The 14787-nt window shown below is 44.8% G+C and overlaps 1 protein-coding gene and 2 long non-coding RNA genes across 3 annotated transcripts in view; 1 reads left to right on the forward strand and 2 right to left on the reverse strand.

Annotated features, from left to right (window-relative positions):
* LOC116705671 (dynein heavy chain 9, axonemal) overlaps positions 1-3895 on the reverse strand; it is a 144167-nt gene extending 140272 nt beyond the window's left edge. The window contains exons 1-4 of the mRNA XM_032542041.1: positions 3409-3895; positions 1756-1952; positions 1531-1689; positions 381-511 (exon numbers count right to left, since the gene is read on the reverse strand). Coding sequence (XP_032397932.1) covers positions 381-511; positions 1531-1689; positions 1756-1952; positions 3409-3762 — 841 coding nt within the window. The 5' untranslated portion in view covers positions 3763-3895. The remainder of the gene's footprint in view (positions 1-380; positions 512-1530; positions 1690-1755; positions 1953-3408) is intronic.
* Positions 1-6858, forward strand: part of LOC116705680 (uncharacterized) — a 16589-nt gene extending 9731 nt beyond the window's left edge. The window contains exon 3 of the long non-coding RNA XR_004335991.1: positions 6847-6858. This is a non-coding gene — a long non-coding RNA (uncharacterized LOC116705680). The remainder of the gene's footprint in view (positions 1-6846) is intronic.
* Positions 6371-14787, reverse strand: part of LOC116705688 (uncharacterized) — a 17273-nt gene continuing 8856 nt past the window's right edge. Inside the window, exon 3 of the long non-coding RNA XR_004335997.1 lies at positions 6371-6428. This is a non-coding gene — a long non-coding RNA (uncharacterized LOC116705688). The remainder of the gene's footprint in view (positions 6429-14787) is intronic.

A 14787-nucleotide genomic window follows, 5' to 3' on the forward strand; every position in this document is an offset into this window, starting at 1 on the left:
TTATATAACTGTCATGTAACCCAGACCCAATGTAATAACACAGGTACACAGTCTATGAAGTAAACCACGCCTCTCTATGATCATAAAACAACTGGACTAACTGTCATTTCTGTCGCTATGAATGTGTATAGGGATAAGTGCCATCAACTAACAACTGGAATGATAATAAAAAGATATAGTCCAACCAATAATCACTTACTATTTGGCATATCTGAACAAAACCAACAACTACCAGTCATTGGCCTTAAGCCCTTAGCTAATTCCTTGTGGTTAAACAAAGACACTTAGGCAATTATATAAACCTTGTTACATGCCTACTAATAATGATAGATCATCATAATAATGTCTCTATCGTGCCAGGTGTCAAGGTGTATCGTTACCTGCAAGGACATCCTGTTGCATGTTAGTGAAAGCAAGGGAGTAGCTGCTCTCCACAGCCTCCAACAGCATCGCCATCTTATTCACCTTGGAGGACTGTAACTGGGACTGGATGCACTGCAGGTCTGCATATCTTTAAGGAGAACAAAAAGCTCTGGTCACATCTGCACGAGGCCACTGGTTTGTGATGCACTGGCTACTTGGAAGTCCATTTCTAAGTTTGAGAGTGAAGTCCTTCCTACACTCTTCGGCTCTCAGGCGGTCTCTCACTGTGCCCCAACTAATCTCACAGCAGTTGTTGATGTAGTTCTATGGGTTATAGAGGCTGTGCACACACTAAAACATCATCTAAACAACATCTAACAATCAGACATTTAGATTTGTTACACAGTGGAGTCCTGAGCTCCATCACAGCGTTATATGTGACCAATCACATATCCAATAGATAAACCTAGTGGGAGAGCTGTGTGTGTGTGTGTGTGTGTGTGTGTGTGTGTGTGTATATTGGAAAACGGACACAGACAGGCCAGAATAAAGCCTGGAGGCTGAAATGAGTGTGATGTGGCCTACTGATCTCAAAGAGCAGACATTAACCCTAACCCTAACCCTATTGCCAAAACTTGTGATGACAATTTTCATTGTTATTTTTGTTCTGTGTGATTTCAATAGATTTCTTTTGTTTAGTCTTTATAGTCATGCATAAACATTACATTGTGGCATCCCTGCAGCATTCATATCCTGATAACCCAGGTTCACCTGAAAGAAATTATGGCTAATACGTGATTGTGTGTGTGTGTGTGTGTGTGTGTGTGTGTGTGGGATGTGTGTGTGTGGGGTGTGTGTGTGTGTGGTGTGTGTGTGTGTTGTGTGTGTGTGGTGTGTGTGTGTGTAAGTCTCAGTGAGGATTTAGCTGCACTGAGCCTGCACACTATAGTTGTGCCCAGTATCGTTTAGCAATTGATAAAAAACTATAATTACTTCATTACTGCACCATGTTCAAACCACAGGTGAAGGATAATTTGACTATAATGTGCCGCGTGGATTATTAGTTTTGATGATGGAATATTTGAGTATTTGATTATTCTGTGAAACCCCAAGCACCGGCAAAACATCTGACTGAACTGTGAGTCCTGTAACTAGGGGGGTGCTGACCTGTTCTTCCAGAAGAGCAGCTCCATGTGTGGGGTGGGGTTTTTGCCCTCCAGCAGAGCCTCAGAGGAGTCCTTCTTCAGGACGGTGCGGATCTGATGGCTCCACTCAATCACTGCTGACTCCAAGGAGTGAATGATGCTCTTATCCATTATCTCCCCCCTGTCAGGTTTTAGCAGGTAAGAGGTCCCTTAAGTCTTGGGAAAGAATGATGTATTGACATGGCACTGTGTCTCAGCCTCCAGGGCAGCCTGCTCCACCCGGTCGCAGCCTGCAGGCAGAGGCAGCAGGGTCTTGCCTTGGACTTGGCCTGTCACCACAAACACATTGGTCTGGAGGGAGTGGACATGGCGTCTGACGTCCTGGGACACGACCTGGGGCCATTCACTGTGGTTCCTATTGTTGGACAGCAGTGGGGCCACAACCTGCAGGACAATGAGGACAGCGTGGGACATGTTTGCTTTGGAGGAAACCTTTGAGGCAGACAGAGGTGGACAACATATTCCCATCATATTACATCAGAGATGTCTTGGATACTAAATGTTACTTTGAGTAAGGATCTAAAGTAAAAGTACAAATTACAGTTTTTTACAATCACTTTGCTATTAATTTCAGAACGTTGATGTCCTTTTCCTAAACTCTAGACACAAAACTGGGTCATCAGCTGTAACCATGGCTGTCCAAAGTTCAAAACATTGCATTGGGCATTCATATCTTTAAAGAAAGCTTGCACTTGCACAATCATTGGTTCAAAAAAACTAATATATTGTGAAATATCATTGAAACGTTACTTTACATCAGCCACACCAATAGTTTTACAGTGTCATTGTTAGTGTAATCATTAAATATTGTAGTACAAAATGGGCCATTATAGTACTAGATGAAAACACGTCCCTGTAAAAGCACTGCAGTAGAGCGAATACTACAAACACAGTGGAGTCATTGAACGACATCTGAAATCTTCTGATGAAAAACAATACAGTACAATCCCAACATAAGTTAAATAATTAGCAAGGAAATAGAAAAGTAATGACGGTACTAAACAAAGAAGTGATTACTGTACTTCTACATCTTAGCTTTATGTGTATTGTAACCAAGTAATAGAAAATTAAGTGTTAGAGTTTTGAAAAAATTGCATTTTGATCATTGGTGGTGAGTTTTGTGTCTTGAGTTTTGAAAATGACGTCAAGGTTCTAAAAATTGGTGCCAAAGTGATTGTAAAAAAACTGCATGAAGCATGGGCCAAAGATATATTATATTTTATAAAGTAATATTTTATTTATGCTTTTTTATTTTATTATTGGTGAAAGAAATAGGATTGATGGATGCTTCTCTCAAACACTAGGTTCCGTAAAGCGTGTGTGTGTGTGTGTGTGTGTGTTTGTGTGTGTTTGTGTGTGTGTGTGTGTGTGTGTTGTGTGTCTTTACAAGCGGTCATTATCTTTCTCTAGCTTCTGGAGGGAAAGTCCCCTGACACCGACATGGCCCCACTGAGACACCCAGGGAGAGTGGGGGGGGGGAATTGGAGCTGATGTTCATTATTAGAAAAAGTTACACATTAAAGGTTAAAACCCTCTAGAAGAAGTTCCCCAAACAGAGACCACCTGACCACACCTGAGCCAGGGAGGTCAAATCTAACACTGCCCCCCCCCCCTATTATTTCCAGCCTCCCTCCCTTTGTTTCTCTGTAGGCCTACTCAAGTAAAAAATAGTACTGGACCAAATTTCCTGAAGTAAAGCAAACAGAGGCCCTGTAGTTCCACACGTGAAGGGGGGATCTCTGGTGGGCTACAGCTGGGAAGTCCACTGTTTGCAAATGAGAAAGTGATACACGGGGGGGGGGGGTTAGTGATCCCGAACAATCATTACCAGTCCCCTTACCTCCTGAACCAGAGCAGAGAAGTGGTCCAGGGCAGCCGGGGACATGTCCCCGCACAGCAGCTGCTCCTGCATGCGGTGCGGCCGCAGCGCTGCCCCGCGCTGCTTCAGCAGGTACACCGCCCGGGTCCCGCTGCCGCCCGGGGGGACGCCGGCTGTGGGCTGCAGCAGCCCGGCCGCGCTCACCCACATCACCAGGCTCCTGTGGTCGGCTCGGTCCAGGAAGTCCTGCAGCAGCTGCCTGTTGTCCCCGTTGGACACGCACTGCTGCCATGCGTCCTGTTTGAGTCGGAAAGTCCTCAGCACATAGTCCGCTATGAAGTCCAGTCTGCTGTCCTCGGCGGGGGACTCCTCCATGGCTGCTGTCCCGGGCCGGTCCCGCTCAGTGACTGAGTGCACTGATTGTGTCTCGGCCTCCAAGGTAACACAGTGTTTGCATTAATCAGGCCGTTGCTAAGGGGACACGAGCGACCTGGAGCAGACCCAGGACCAGGACATGCCCCTGCCTGCCTGCCTGCCTGCCTGCCTGTCCCCCCGCTGCCTGCCTGTCTGTCCGTCTGTCCCCCCGCTGCCTGCCTGTCTGTCCGTCGTCCCCCCACTGCCTGCCTGTCTGTCCGTCTGTCCCCCTTGCTGTCTGTCCGCCCCCGCTGCCTGCCTGTCTGTCCGTCGTCCCCCCGCTGCCTGCCTGTCTGTCCGTTCTGTCCCCCTGCTGTCTGTCCGTCTGTCCCCCCGCTGCCTGCCTGTCTGTCCGTCTGTCCCCCTGCTGTCTGTCCGTCTGTCCCCCCGCTGCCTGCCTGTCTATCCGTCTGTCCCCCTGCTGCCTGACTGCCATTGTTGACTTCCAGGAAGTGGTTGGTCCATTCATGTTGACACTGCGTTGATTAAACACATGTATAGCTCATATTTCGATTGGCCCACAGGAAATCCCACGGATGGAAGAAAAGAGTGAAAAAGTGGAAGTGAAATACAAAAAAATATTGTATTAAGTTAAGCAGAGGAGAGGAGAGAAGGAAGCAGAATACATCCCGATCATAAAAGAAAATTGATTTAAGAGAAACAGGCCTGCCTTCACTGTGTGTGTGTGTGTGTGTGTGTGTGTGTGTGTGTGTGTGTGTGTGTCCAAAGGGGAGGCCTGCAGGTGGGGACAGACTCCTGTAACCAGGACAGAGTTACTCTGACTACCGGTATTTATATTGTCAAATCATCCAATAAGTTATATCAGGGCTCTCTGTAGAGCAGGTCTACATAACACACATGTCTGTATGTAAAAAGGTAGTTCACCCTGGCTCAGGGGCTGCTGGTCCAGTTCCTCAGACGTCCACTCTGTTGTCTGCATGTTCAGGACAGGGACAGACTTCAGAGAAAGTCCTGCCTTGTGCTCCTCCAGACTCGGGAAACGGACAGGAAGCGTGTAAATAGCCACCCATTTTGTGGTTAATACTTATTTATTTAGTAAGCTATTATTCCATATCTTGTATGTAGAAAAGATGTGATTGCCACAGGTGGCCACAGGGGGGCACTACTGTACTGAAAGACCTTTACCATGAGTGCTGGTTTCAGATGTGAACGCTCCTGGTTGTTCTTAACCACTGTGTACGGTCCAGACTGGTCCCAGACCTGTGTTCAGTCCACTGTGTACGGTCCAGACTGGTCCCAGACCTGTGGTCAGTCCACTGTGTACAGTCCAGACCGGTCCCAGACCTGTGGTAAGTCCACTGTGTACGGTCCAGAGCGGTCCCAGACCTGTGTTCAGTCCACTGTGGCGGTCCAGACCGGTCCCAGACCTGTGTTCAGTCCACTGTGGCGGTCCAGACCGGTCCCAGACCCGTGGTCAGTCCACTGTGTACGGTCCAGACCGGTCCCAGACCTGTGATCAGTCCACTGTGTACGGTCAAGACCGGTCCCAGACCTGTGTTTAGTCCACTGTGTACGGTCCAGACCGGTCCCAGACCTGTGTTGAGTTCACTGTGTACGGTCCAGACCGGTCCCAGAGCTGTGGTCAGTCCACTGTGGTGGTCCAGCCTGGTCCCAGACCTGTGTTCAGTCCACTGTGGCGGTCCAGCCTGGTCCCAGAGCTGTGTTCAGGCAGACCTTCACCGTACAGCCTCAAGTCTACCGTAAATGCCATGGGAGGTATCCAACAGTACTGACCTGTGAAAGTCTACGTTCTGCTCCATCATGCTTCAGTTCAACTTGACTGCAGCAGACACAAGGATTTTATTTGTTTTCCCACATATCATGTGATCCAAACACAATGTGTGTGAGAGTGTGTTCAGTCCACTAATGTAGAAAGAAGTCTCAGAAACATGACTGGAAGTGTTCTCGTCGTTTGTCTCATTGAGGTGCATGCGTGTGTGCGTGCGTGCGTGCATGTGTGTGTTTGTGTGTCAGATGTCCAGAAACAGCATCTGAGGACCTTCAGTTACTCTCAGTGTCTTTGAAGATTAAGATGACAGACCAAAGAGAAGCACTGCAGCCAGACGTTCCATTTCAGAATCAACCCGCTGATATGACGGAGCTCAAATACATACAGCAGGAACGCCTGGCTGAGCATGATGGGCGGTGAAGTAAGACTGACACAGCACAAACAGGAAGTTGGTTATTGAATTACCAAACTATAATAACTATTTAACACGTGTTCACACAGTTTGATGCATCACAACATAAAGTCCTTTTCTCCCACTGATCCGTAGTTCCTCATGAGTTTATGACACTGAAGGAAATCTGTTGAACTCTTAAGCACTAACTATGTGTAGTTTGACACAGAGTTGGTTTACTTTAATAAATGCTTATTCATTTGTTACACTGATTATTTCTTTATTTAAAGATTATATATTCATTTCCCAGGAGATGTGTAGGCCCTTATTTGACCGAGCTACTTGTTGGAGATTCGGTTGGAATCAAAGCTCAGAGCGCCTGCTTAACTCACCTGCCAGCATGCGCCCCATGTAGAGATGGCAAGTCTGCAGGTTCAATTCCGACCTGCAACCCTTTGCTGCATGTCATTCCCCCCGTCTCTCTCCCTTAAGTCTAAGCTGTGCTATCAAATAAAGGCCTGAAATGACAAAAAGAATGAGCGTTCAAAGTGATGCTGTCTAATAACGCCTTCCTCAGAATGCTCAGCTGATTCATCTTTATGGTCACTGGGAGGTGTTTCTAATATTTTGTCCAACACATTTGTATCAATTGGGGGTGGACAACACATTAGAAATGTGATGTTTAATATGGACTAAACACAGAATAAAGCTGTGTTACTCCTGAAATAAAAATAATGTGCAATATTACTATAATAAACATGATATAATATACCAGCGCATTATTTAGAGTTGTGGGTGTAAAATGTTTCCTGTTGATACGCTTGTACTTCCTGTCTGTCACCAGCAGAGGGCAGTACACTTCTGAGCTTCACTCATGCTTCTGTTGGGACTTCAGGGAAACAAGTTTTAAAAGTTCAAAATACATGTTCCTCCGTTAGCAAAGGCCGAGAAGTTCCTCTGAGCCGTCGGACAGTGAAGGAGACGGCTTCTTGTCCTCAGGCTTCTTGTCCTCAGGTCCCCTGCCACACGTTCTGTGTCCAGGTTAGTATCACATTCAAATATTTCATGTATGAAGAATAGTTCTCCCTGGAGGTATCAAAGCTGTGTTCTGTGTATTTAAAGATGTATACCGTAACATCATTCACCATCTCAAATGTGCCCGTCCCTCTCTCTCTTTCTTGTTTTATTGCTTTCAGATGTGTGACAGCACCAGTATGAGAGGCGGAGCTAGATTCAGTTCAGGAGAAGTAACAGTGTTGGTATTTGTCCTAACCTATCCATCGCCACATCCTCATTGGTCTAAAATAAAGCTAAAGTGAGTTCACAGGTTGGACCACGACCAAGCATCAATGGAGCAAACACGTTCATCATTGTGAGTCACTTATTAACTTACTCATACAATATCAACCGCCTGGGACTTTGTAGACATTCATCTATGCCCAATTGAAGTTTGGAAATGACCCATGTCCAAGTTGTCTGCTTTGGACTAAGCAAATCTGATAGTTTTAGGTTGGAAAGACAACAGCATGTCTTCATGTGGAGTCCCCAACATGACCTCAGCAGGGAGCTTTGGTTCAAAGATCATTTACTTTTGTACTTTTGGGCTATCATGATAAAACAATACCATGACCAATAAAAACCCAAGTTGCAGAACTATTCTTTAACTTTGATCAGGTTTGAAGTGTCTGTCCCATACGCTACTTATCTTCATTAATGTTTACACACACACACACACACACACGCCTGTGAGATAAACAGAGTTCCATGCCTATGTCTGACGATGACCTCATATATGTGATGGTGGAATGCCAAGCCCATCCAGCTCTGTCAGTGAAGACAGTGAAACACACAGAGCTAACTGGGACTATTTCATTTCAAAGAAAGCAACACTTGAAAACACCAAAACCACACAGAGACCACAAGTAGACATAAAAAAATGTAATTCATTTTGCATCCGGTTTCCATCAGTCCCTCTGCAATTTAAATACACACACACAGACAGTTTTTACCCTAGCCCAGTTCCAAGTCATTCCTGGCAAGACTGGAGTCTAGTACTGAGGATACGTCACAGTTCATAAAGGCTAGCATCAGTAAAAGCCTGGGTTCTGGTGCGCTGCCAGTGGCCGATCAAACCCTTCACATCACCAAGCCTGGCGATCCTAGCGATGCTAACCTGCCACTGGCAGGACTGAAGGCAGCACCTGACACCTGACGCTGTTTGTGCATGAGTGTGTTTGAGGCATGTGGTGAATACCTCGGCCTCTCGGGAATGTCAGTAATCCCCAATGTTCCTGAATGATGCTTTTCCTTCTTGGTTTGGATGGAGCTTGATTCCTTTGTCAACAGCAGCAACATTAATCATTCTGGAGCCAAGCTTTTCCTTTTGTAAAGTCAGAGAAAGAACTACTCATAAGTTTGCTGTTTTTCCCTGTTATTTGTCACTTGTGAGGCAAAGCTGCTTCTCTTGAAAGCCTCATTGAACTTGGGTGACAACCTATTATGCAGCACTCGAAGCACAAGTGGTCCTCCTATCGCTGTCTGAGTTTACACATCTGTAAGCCACTACAATGATAGAAATGCAGACTAGTAGCCTCTGGTGTCACAAGAAGAGAAGGAAAGCACACCCAGAGACGACATGTCAGGCTATTTCTGGGGCCGACACTCCAGAGGGATGTGACACGTGTAGCGAGGCAGGGGTAAAGCACAGGCCAGCCAGTGTATGAGAACGCTGATAAGAAGGCGAGAGGAAGCCGTTGCTGTTTATCTGGGTTTTTTGCAGTACTATAATCGCCAGGCCTCGCAGCCGTTGAATTATGTGGCCTTACAAATGACTGGGACGAGCCTGGTTATTTTGGTTGGGGGGTGGGGGGGGTTGTGGTTGGTGGCGGTGGCGGTGGTGCTCTGCCAGTTGGGTCTGGCCTCTGAGCCCTGTGGAGGTTTGTCAAAAGGAACGCTGATGTCTTTTAAAGAGCTGCAGGCCATGACTGGATGGGTCATTTTCATACTTTGAGATTTGGTGATGGGCCAAAAGCAACATGCTGGAGGCTTACTCTCTCTGAAACAGGATATTGGGTTGGTAATGGCCGTCAAGGGACCAGCAGAATGACATAAATGTTAGGCTTTGTTCACACATATCACTGAGAGCTTACAGACGTTTTAGCACATACGAAACCCTCTTGTTGGATTGAAAATGGCTCAAAGTTTAGGTCACATTTGATTTTGACAACATAAAACTGCTTGTTCTCCAGTATGGAGAGGAAGCCAGTAAGAACAGAATATATCAACCCTAATACAGATTTTTTTTAACATGAACACCTTAAACTTCCTTTTTAACTGGTCTTCTCACTGGTTTTGGAGGTATTTTTTGACACTCTTGTTTCTTTTCTCCAAATGTTTTTGTCCCATTTCCTAATTGCATCACTTTTTGACATTTGAGTTGTTTCCCCCCCCCCATTTGTGAATCCTTGTACTGACATTTTTGCCACTTTTTAACATTGTTTTATTTATTTCTTCAAAAGCTATGAAAAAGGAATTAAACCCAAATCAATGAACTGATCATTTCTTTTATTTGTGAAGAGCGTTCTAAAAAAACTTGTCACCCTATATTTTTGTTGAAAATTTGGCTGAAAGAAACCCAAATTTGTAATGTAAAACCTATTTGAAAATGGGTTAAACTTGACCTGTGGAAAACAGGAGGGTTAAAAGATCTCAGTGTGTAATATGGTGTGGCAGGTTGGACAAAACGGATCAAGGGATGATTGTGTGTTCAGAGTGGCCGATGAACCTTGGCTCGACTCGAGATAAAGACGCTGTACATGGTCATCTATATGCAACACAGTATGCTTTTTGTTTACCAATCTTACAAATGTTCATGCATTTGACTCTGGAGGATGTTTACGGCTCCCCACACGTTCCTCGATGCTTTCCCCGAATCATTGTCGGCCATCACGGTTTGCAACATGCCTCATCTTCTAGATAGCAACCATTGCAGGAAACTTAGTTATTAACTGTGATTAATGGCATTGCAAAGAAAGAAAGGAAAGGTTATTTTATTATCGCATTTATGTACAGCTCATGTTTGACAAAGCTGTGGGTTAATGTTAATGTTCTGAGGACAGACAGAAAGAGTCCAGTGTTCCTGAGACTACCGTTCTACATCATGAGCTAGTTTTTAATAACCCGTTAAGAACATTATTTATTAAGTGATTATTCTTCTTTGTCTGCTTTTGAATTGCATTAAATTGCACTCAGGAATAGCAGTAATGTAATAGCCTCAATTTGGGTCCTAACTGGGCCCACTGGGTTTAGCCCTGCGGTGACACCTTACCTGGGCTTCATAACAGTATCTGGCTAACTCCCTAACTCCAGCACAGGACTCGGCCGGCTGCATTCGGAGAACTCTTCCTCTCAGCCGTGTAATCAAGCCCAATTAGGAGCCAATTAGAGGCAGGGTTTCACCGATGTGGACGCTGACCTCATTGCTGGACAAGCTTTTGGTTTTATAAATCATTTCTGTTCTGACAACAAGCACGCGCTTGAGTGATAGTACAAATGATTTTCGACTTGTTTTCTCCAGTTGAACTGAATCACAGAGGTAGAGCGGTGATGCAGGACGTCCACAGATGTGTTAGAAATCAGACTTCAGGCTGTCCAGTTGTGAAGGTTTCCAAACACTTTCTAGTTATATCACCCAACAGCCACAAATCAGCTGTGAGGCCACCAACAGGTACAGTAGGAGGCTTTTCTCTCCGTGCTGCTGATGAGAGGACATGACATGACATTAAAGATAGTGTCTCTGGCACGGCTGCTGAGTGTCCTTTACCTCACAGATTCCTGTGATACGGTAAAGTAAATTTGGGCCTTGTTGTATATGCCTTACAGAAGTATACTGTTTATTTAACATCTCCAGGGTGCTGAGTTATGACTAGTAATGATTACTCAAATGCCCAGTGTTTGGGCTATTGTACCACAAGAGCCTCCAAACAGGCCCACTGCTGTTTATTTGAATTTTCCATTTTATATTGCCACGTGTCATTAGGCTGTTTAGAGTTTACTGGGAGTGATGGATCATTTCCTTCAGCGCTCTCCACTTACGGAGAACCTGCTGGACGGTGCGTGCCCGTCCTAAAGGTGGAGACTGAGTGCATGTGTGTGTGCACGGCTGGAGATAAAGGCACCCAGAGTGCATGACAGATGTCTTATTTCATCACAGTACAGATCAGAGCCATGTCTGCAATAACATGGACATGGGCACCGAAAAGCTTGTCAAGTGTTTCTAATGTTTTGTCTAACCCTAATGCTGGATGGGAACCCCCTCCATAAAAATACAGAGTCAAACTGTTTTCAATCAAAAACAGAATGGTGTTTCTGTGTGAAAATGATAGCTCAGCCAACCAAAGCTCTACCACACTGACATCACAATGATGCTAGGTGTTGCAGTACACCCTTTTCATATTGACAGTGAGTCAGATACTTTCTTTTGTTTATTATACTTTAAAATAGAATAGCAGACAAATGCAGCTGCTAGCTAATGAAGAACGTGAAGCATTTAGCAGATCCTTTCCTTGCGGTGGAGACCAAACTAGAGCTAATAATAATTTTTATTTATACTTTATATTGATCCCCAGTGGGGAAATTACAATTTACACTCTATCTGTTTGTTAGAAATCACTACACACAGGCCTGAAAATACACACACCTGCTCAGGACCTAATCAAGCACAAATGGAGAGATGTCGGAGTGGGGGGGCTGCTAGTGCTTGACCAGCGTCTTGAGCGGTTGGGGATACGGGGCCTTGCTCAAGAGGTGAACTGGCATCTCACAAGCTACAAAACACAAACATTCTGTACTTTGGTCAATACAGGGACTTGAACCAGCGGCCCTAACCCCAACCCTAACCCTAACTCAACCCAACTTCCTACGGAATGTGCCACTCCTAAATAATATTATTAATATTGTAGCCAGGATGCCAAAACACTGATTAATGAACTATTCAATCTCAAAATTAAATATTACAACGTGATGTCAACCTTAAACACAGAGCTTATACGCCGGAAAACAGAGGTCCCTTCTAGGCCAAAACAAAATACTTTCACCCAGAAAACGAAAGTTCCACTGTAGTGTTTTAACCACAATCGAGTTGTTTTTGGTGCCTAAACTTAATTGTCAGCGCTGCCTTATTCTCACTGTTTCGGTCTGAACTCCACTACCACAACCCCTGAAAGCGTCATCTGGCGGTGCCTGTAGCTGGCTCACAGTCACCTATTGGCGGCTAAACAACTGCTGCTGGTAGCCGGTGTCCTGGAGCTCTGCAGAGACTAAATACAACCAGCAACTGCTGCTGGTAGCTGGTGTCCTGGAGCTCTGCAGAGACTAAATACAACCAGCAACTGCTGCTGGTAGCCGGTGTCCTGGAGCTCTGCAGAGACTAAATACAACCAGCAACTGCTGCTGGTAGCGGTGTCCTGGAGCTCTGCAGAGACTAAATACAACCAGCAACTGCTGCTGGTAGCCGGTGTCCTGGAGCTCTGTAGAGACTAAATACAACCAGCAACTGCTGCTGGTAGCCGGTGTCCTAGAGCTCTGTAGAGACTAAATACAACCAGCAACTGCTCACACCATGTGCAGGCTGCTCAGGCCATGCTTCATTGAAGGAGTTGTAAATTTTATTCTACATGTGATTAAATAATCGTGGTACCATATGTTGAACTACAGAAAATAGTAAAAATGAAACATCAGGGCCTGTGCAGTGTTTCTCTTCAGCTCTGAAAGTAGTGAGAAAGGCAGCATAAATTAGTTTCCCTGTAATCTCTACACCCTGGCTGGCTGTCCCAAGATGTCCTCCCTGATTTAAAGCAACAGTGTACTGTTTATGTTGGCTGAAGAAGAGTATGCATCAAACTTGATGTGATAATTTAAAGACACTGCTGGATGTACACACGCAGGTGAAAGCTCGCCGCTGTTTGATGTCAGCACTTTAAAGGCAAAAATCAATCTTAAATCAAGACAAGAGTTTCTACATCTGGGGTTTGTGGAATCACTCAATACCATGTTTTAGAAATTTCAATGGGAAATGGGCTCTGAATGTCTGATAGCATGAGTTCATACCATTTTGTACCCTTGCATCCCTGTAGCAAAAACAAGGCTTCATTTGATGGGAATGGGATCCTTTCTACAACTTTGTCATACTATCAGGGACATTGAAATGAGTAATCCTTTGGCTGCCAGTGTTGCTGTAGATAACCCCGTAGGAATCCTTTCACAGCACTGGGTTTGAGCGGTTCAGGCCCCCAAACCCGGTTCATGGGAAATAGGAGCATGCTTATTTTTAAAGTCATGCTTGATGTAAGTCGCACACTGGACCTCCTTCGTGTGTGACTCAAGTCTTGTAGCGGGATGAAATCCATTTTCAAGTCTTATTATTCAAGTTAGTTCCTGAAATATAAATGTCATGTATGGAACGTGTGAACGATATGTTTACGGTTCCTCTAAAAATAAAATACTTGACTCTCCTGAAATGAAACAGCTTAACAAAGTCACTGTTCATGCTTTAAAGTCTTTTAAATGCACACAGTCCACCGGCATTATATCTCCATGTGACAAATACAAATTACTTGCTTGATTAATCGATTGATTGATACGCAAAAAAATGCATTAAAGACCTTCCTCCACAGAACATGCTCTGATTTATTGGTGTTTCTTTAAACCAATCAGAATCATTGTGGGCGGGGCTAAGCTCCAGACAGAGCCATGGTGCCTCTGCTGAATGGTCTCTGGAAGTTGTTTTGGTGGAACATCTGTACGTTCAGAAGTAGTTTTAGTCGTGAACACCGTAATGAGCATTCATGAAACAAAGTCAGTGCAGCAAGGGGACTGATCATTCTGGTAATGTTGCTTACATTCTTTGATGTATGATATAGAAAGATTTGGGTTTCTTCTGTCATTAGAGCCAAAGCGCTGGGTTCAGTCCCTGCTAAGTGTGTTAATACCACGCTGTGGAGAGATTCGGCCATCTGTGTTTAGTTAGTGAGTTCGGTGAAAGTTAGTGGAAGGCAGTGGGGTTCAGTCAGTGTAAGGAGAAACATCAGGGGTCCAAATCCACACAGTTAAAGGATAATTCTGATTTATCACATTGTTGGTCTTACTGAAGTAGTTTTGGCCTGCATTTCTATTGGTTATGATAACACTGCACTCACTAAAGTAACTGCTGAGATCTGAACCGTCCAACATGGCCAATGAGCAGAGAGACATGTTAATGAGCTAACAGTGTAAGCAGATTGTCAATCCACTTCATTTATTCTAGAAAACTGTGTGCCCAACAACCACGGTAAGGATCCTACGTCCCAACTGAACCATGAAGTGTGTGAGGAAACCGGGATGATGGTTATCTCAGCCTTGTTGTAGCGTCAGTGTGTTTTATCTTCCAGGTAGGTCTGGCTAACACCTGATGCTGCTGCTTTCCCCACACTACATAGTTAGCCTTACTGACAGGAATGCTGGCAAAAACACAAACATAAAAAGTATATAATATTCCTTTAACCCTACCATAACCTGCAGCATAACACGCAAACTGTTAATTATTGACAGATCTCTATCATTCATTTGGAACGATGTGTACCAATCTATGTCCAATAGTGATGCTTTTAGCGCTGTCTGAGGAAAGTGTCTCTTAGCTGCTGAATGCTGCACGTTGTTCACCGGCCAGTGGCTGACGTGGTCTTTGTGCCGTCAGGTACAGAGCAGCTTCATCACAGCAGCTGTTAAAGGGTAACTACCATTATTTTCAACCTGGCCTCATTTTCCTGTGTTTTGTTGTGTAAGTGAAATTGGTCCAGTATTGAGCATT

The sequence above is a fragment of the Etheostoma spectabile genome, chromosome 17 (genome assembly GCF_008692095.1).
Source record: "Etheostoma spectabile isolate EspeVRDwgs_2016 chromosome 17, UIUC_Espe_1.0, whole genome shotgun sequence".
Taxonomy (NCBI): Eukaryota; Metazoa; Chordata; class Actinopteri; order Perciformes; family Percidae; genus Etheostoma; species Etheostoma spectabile.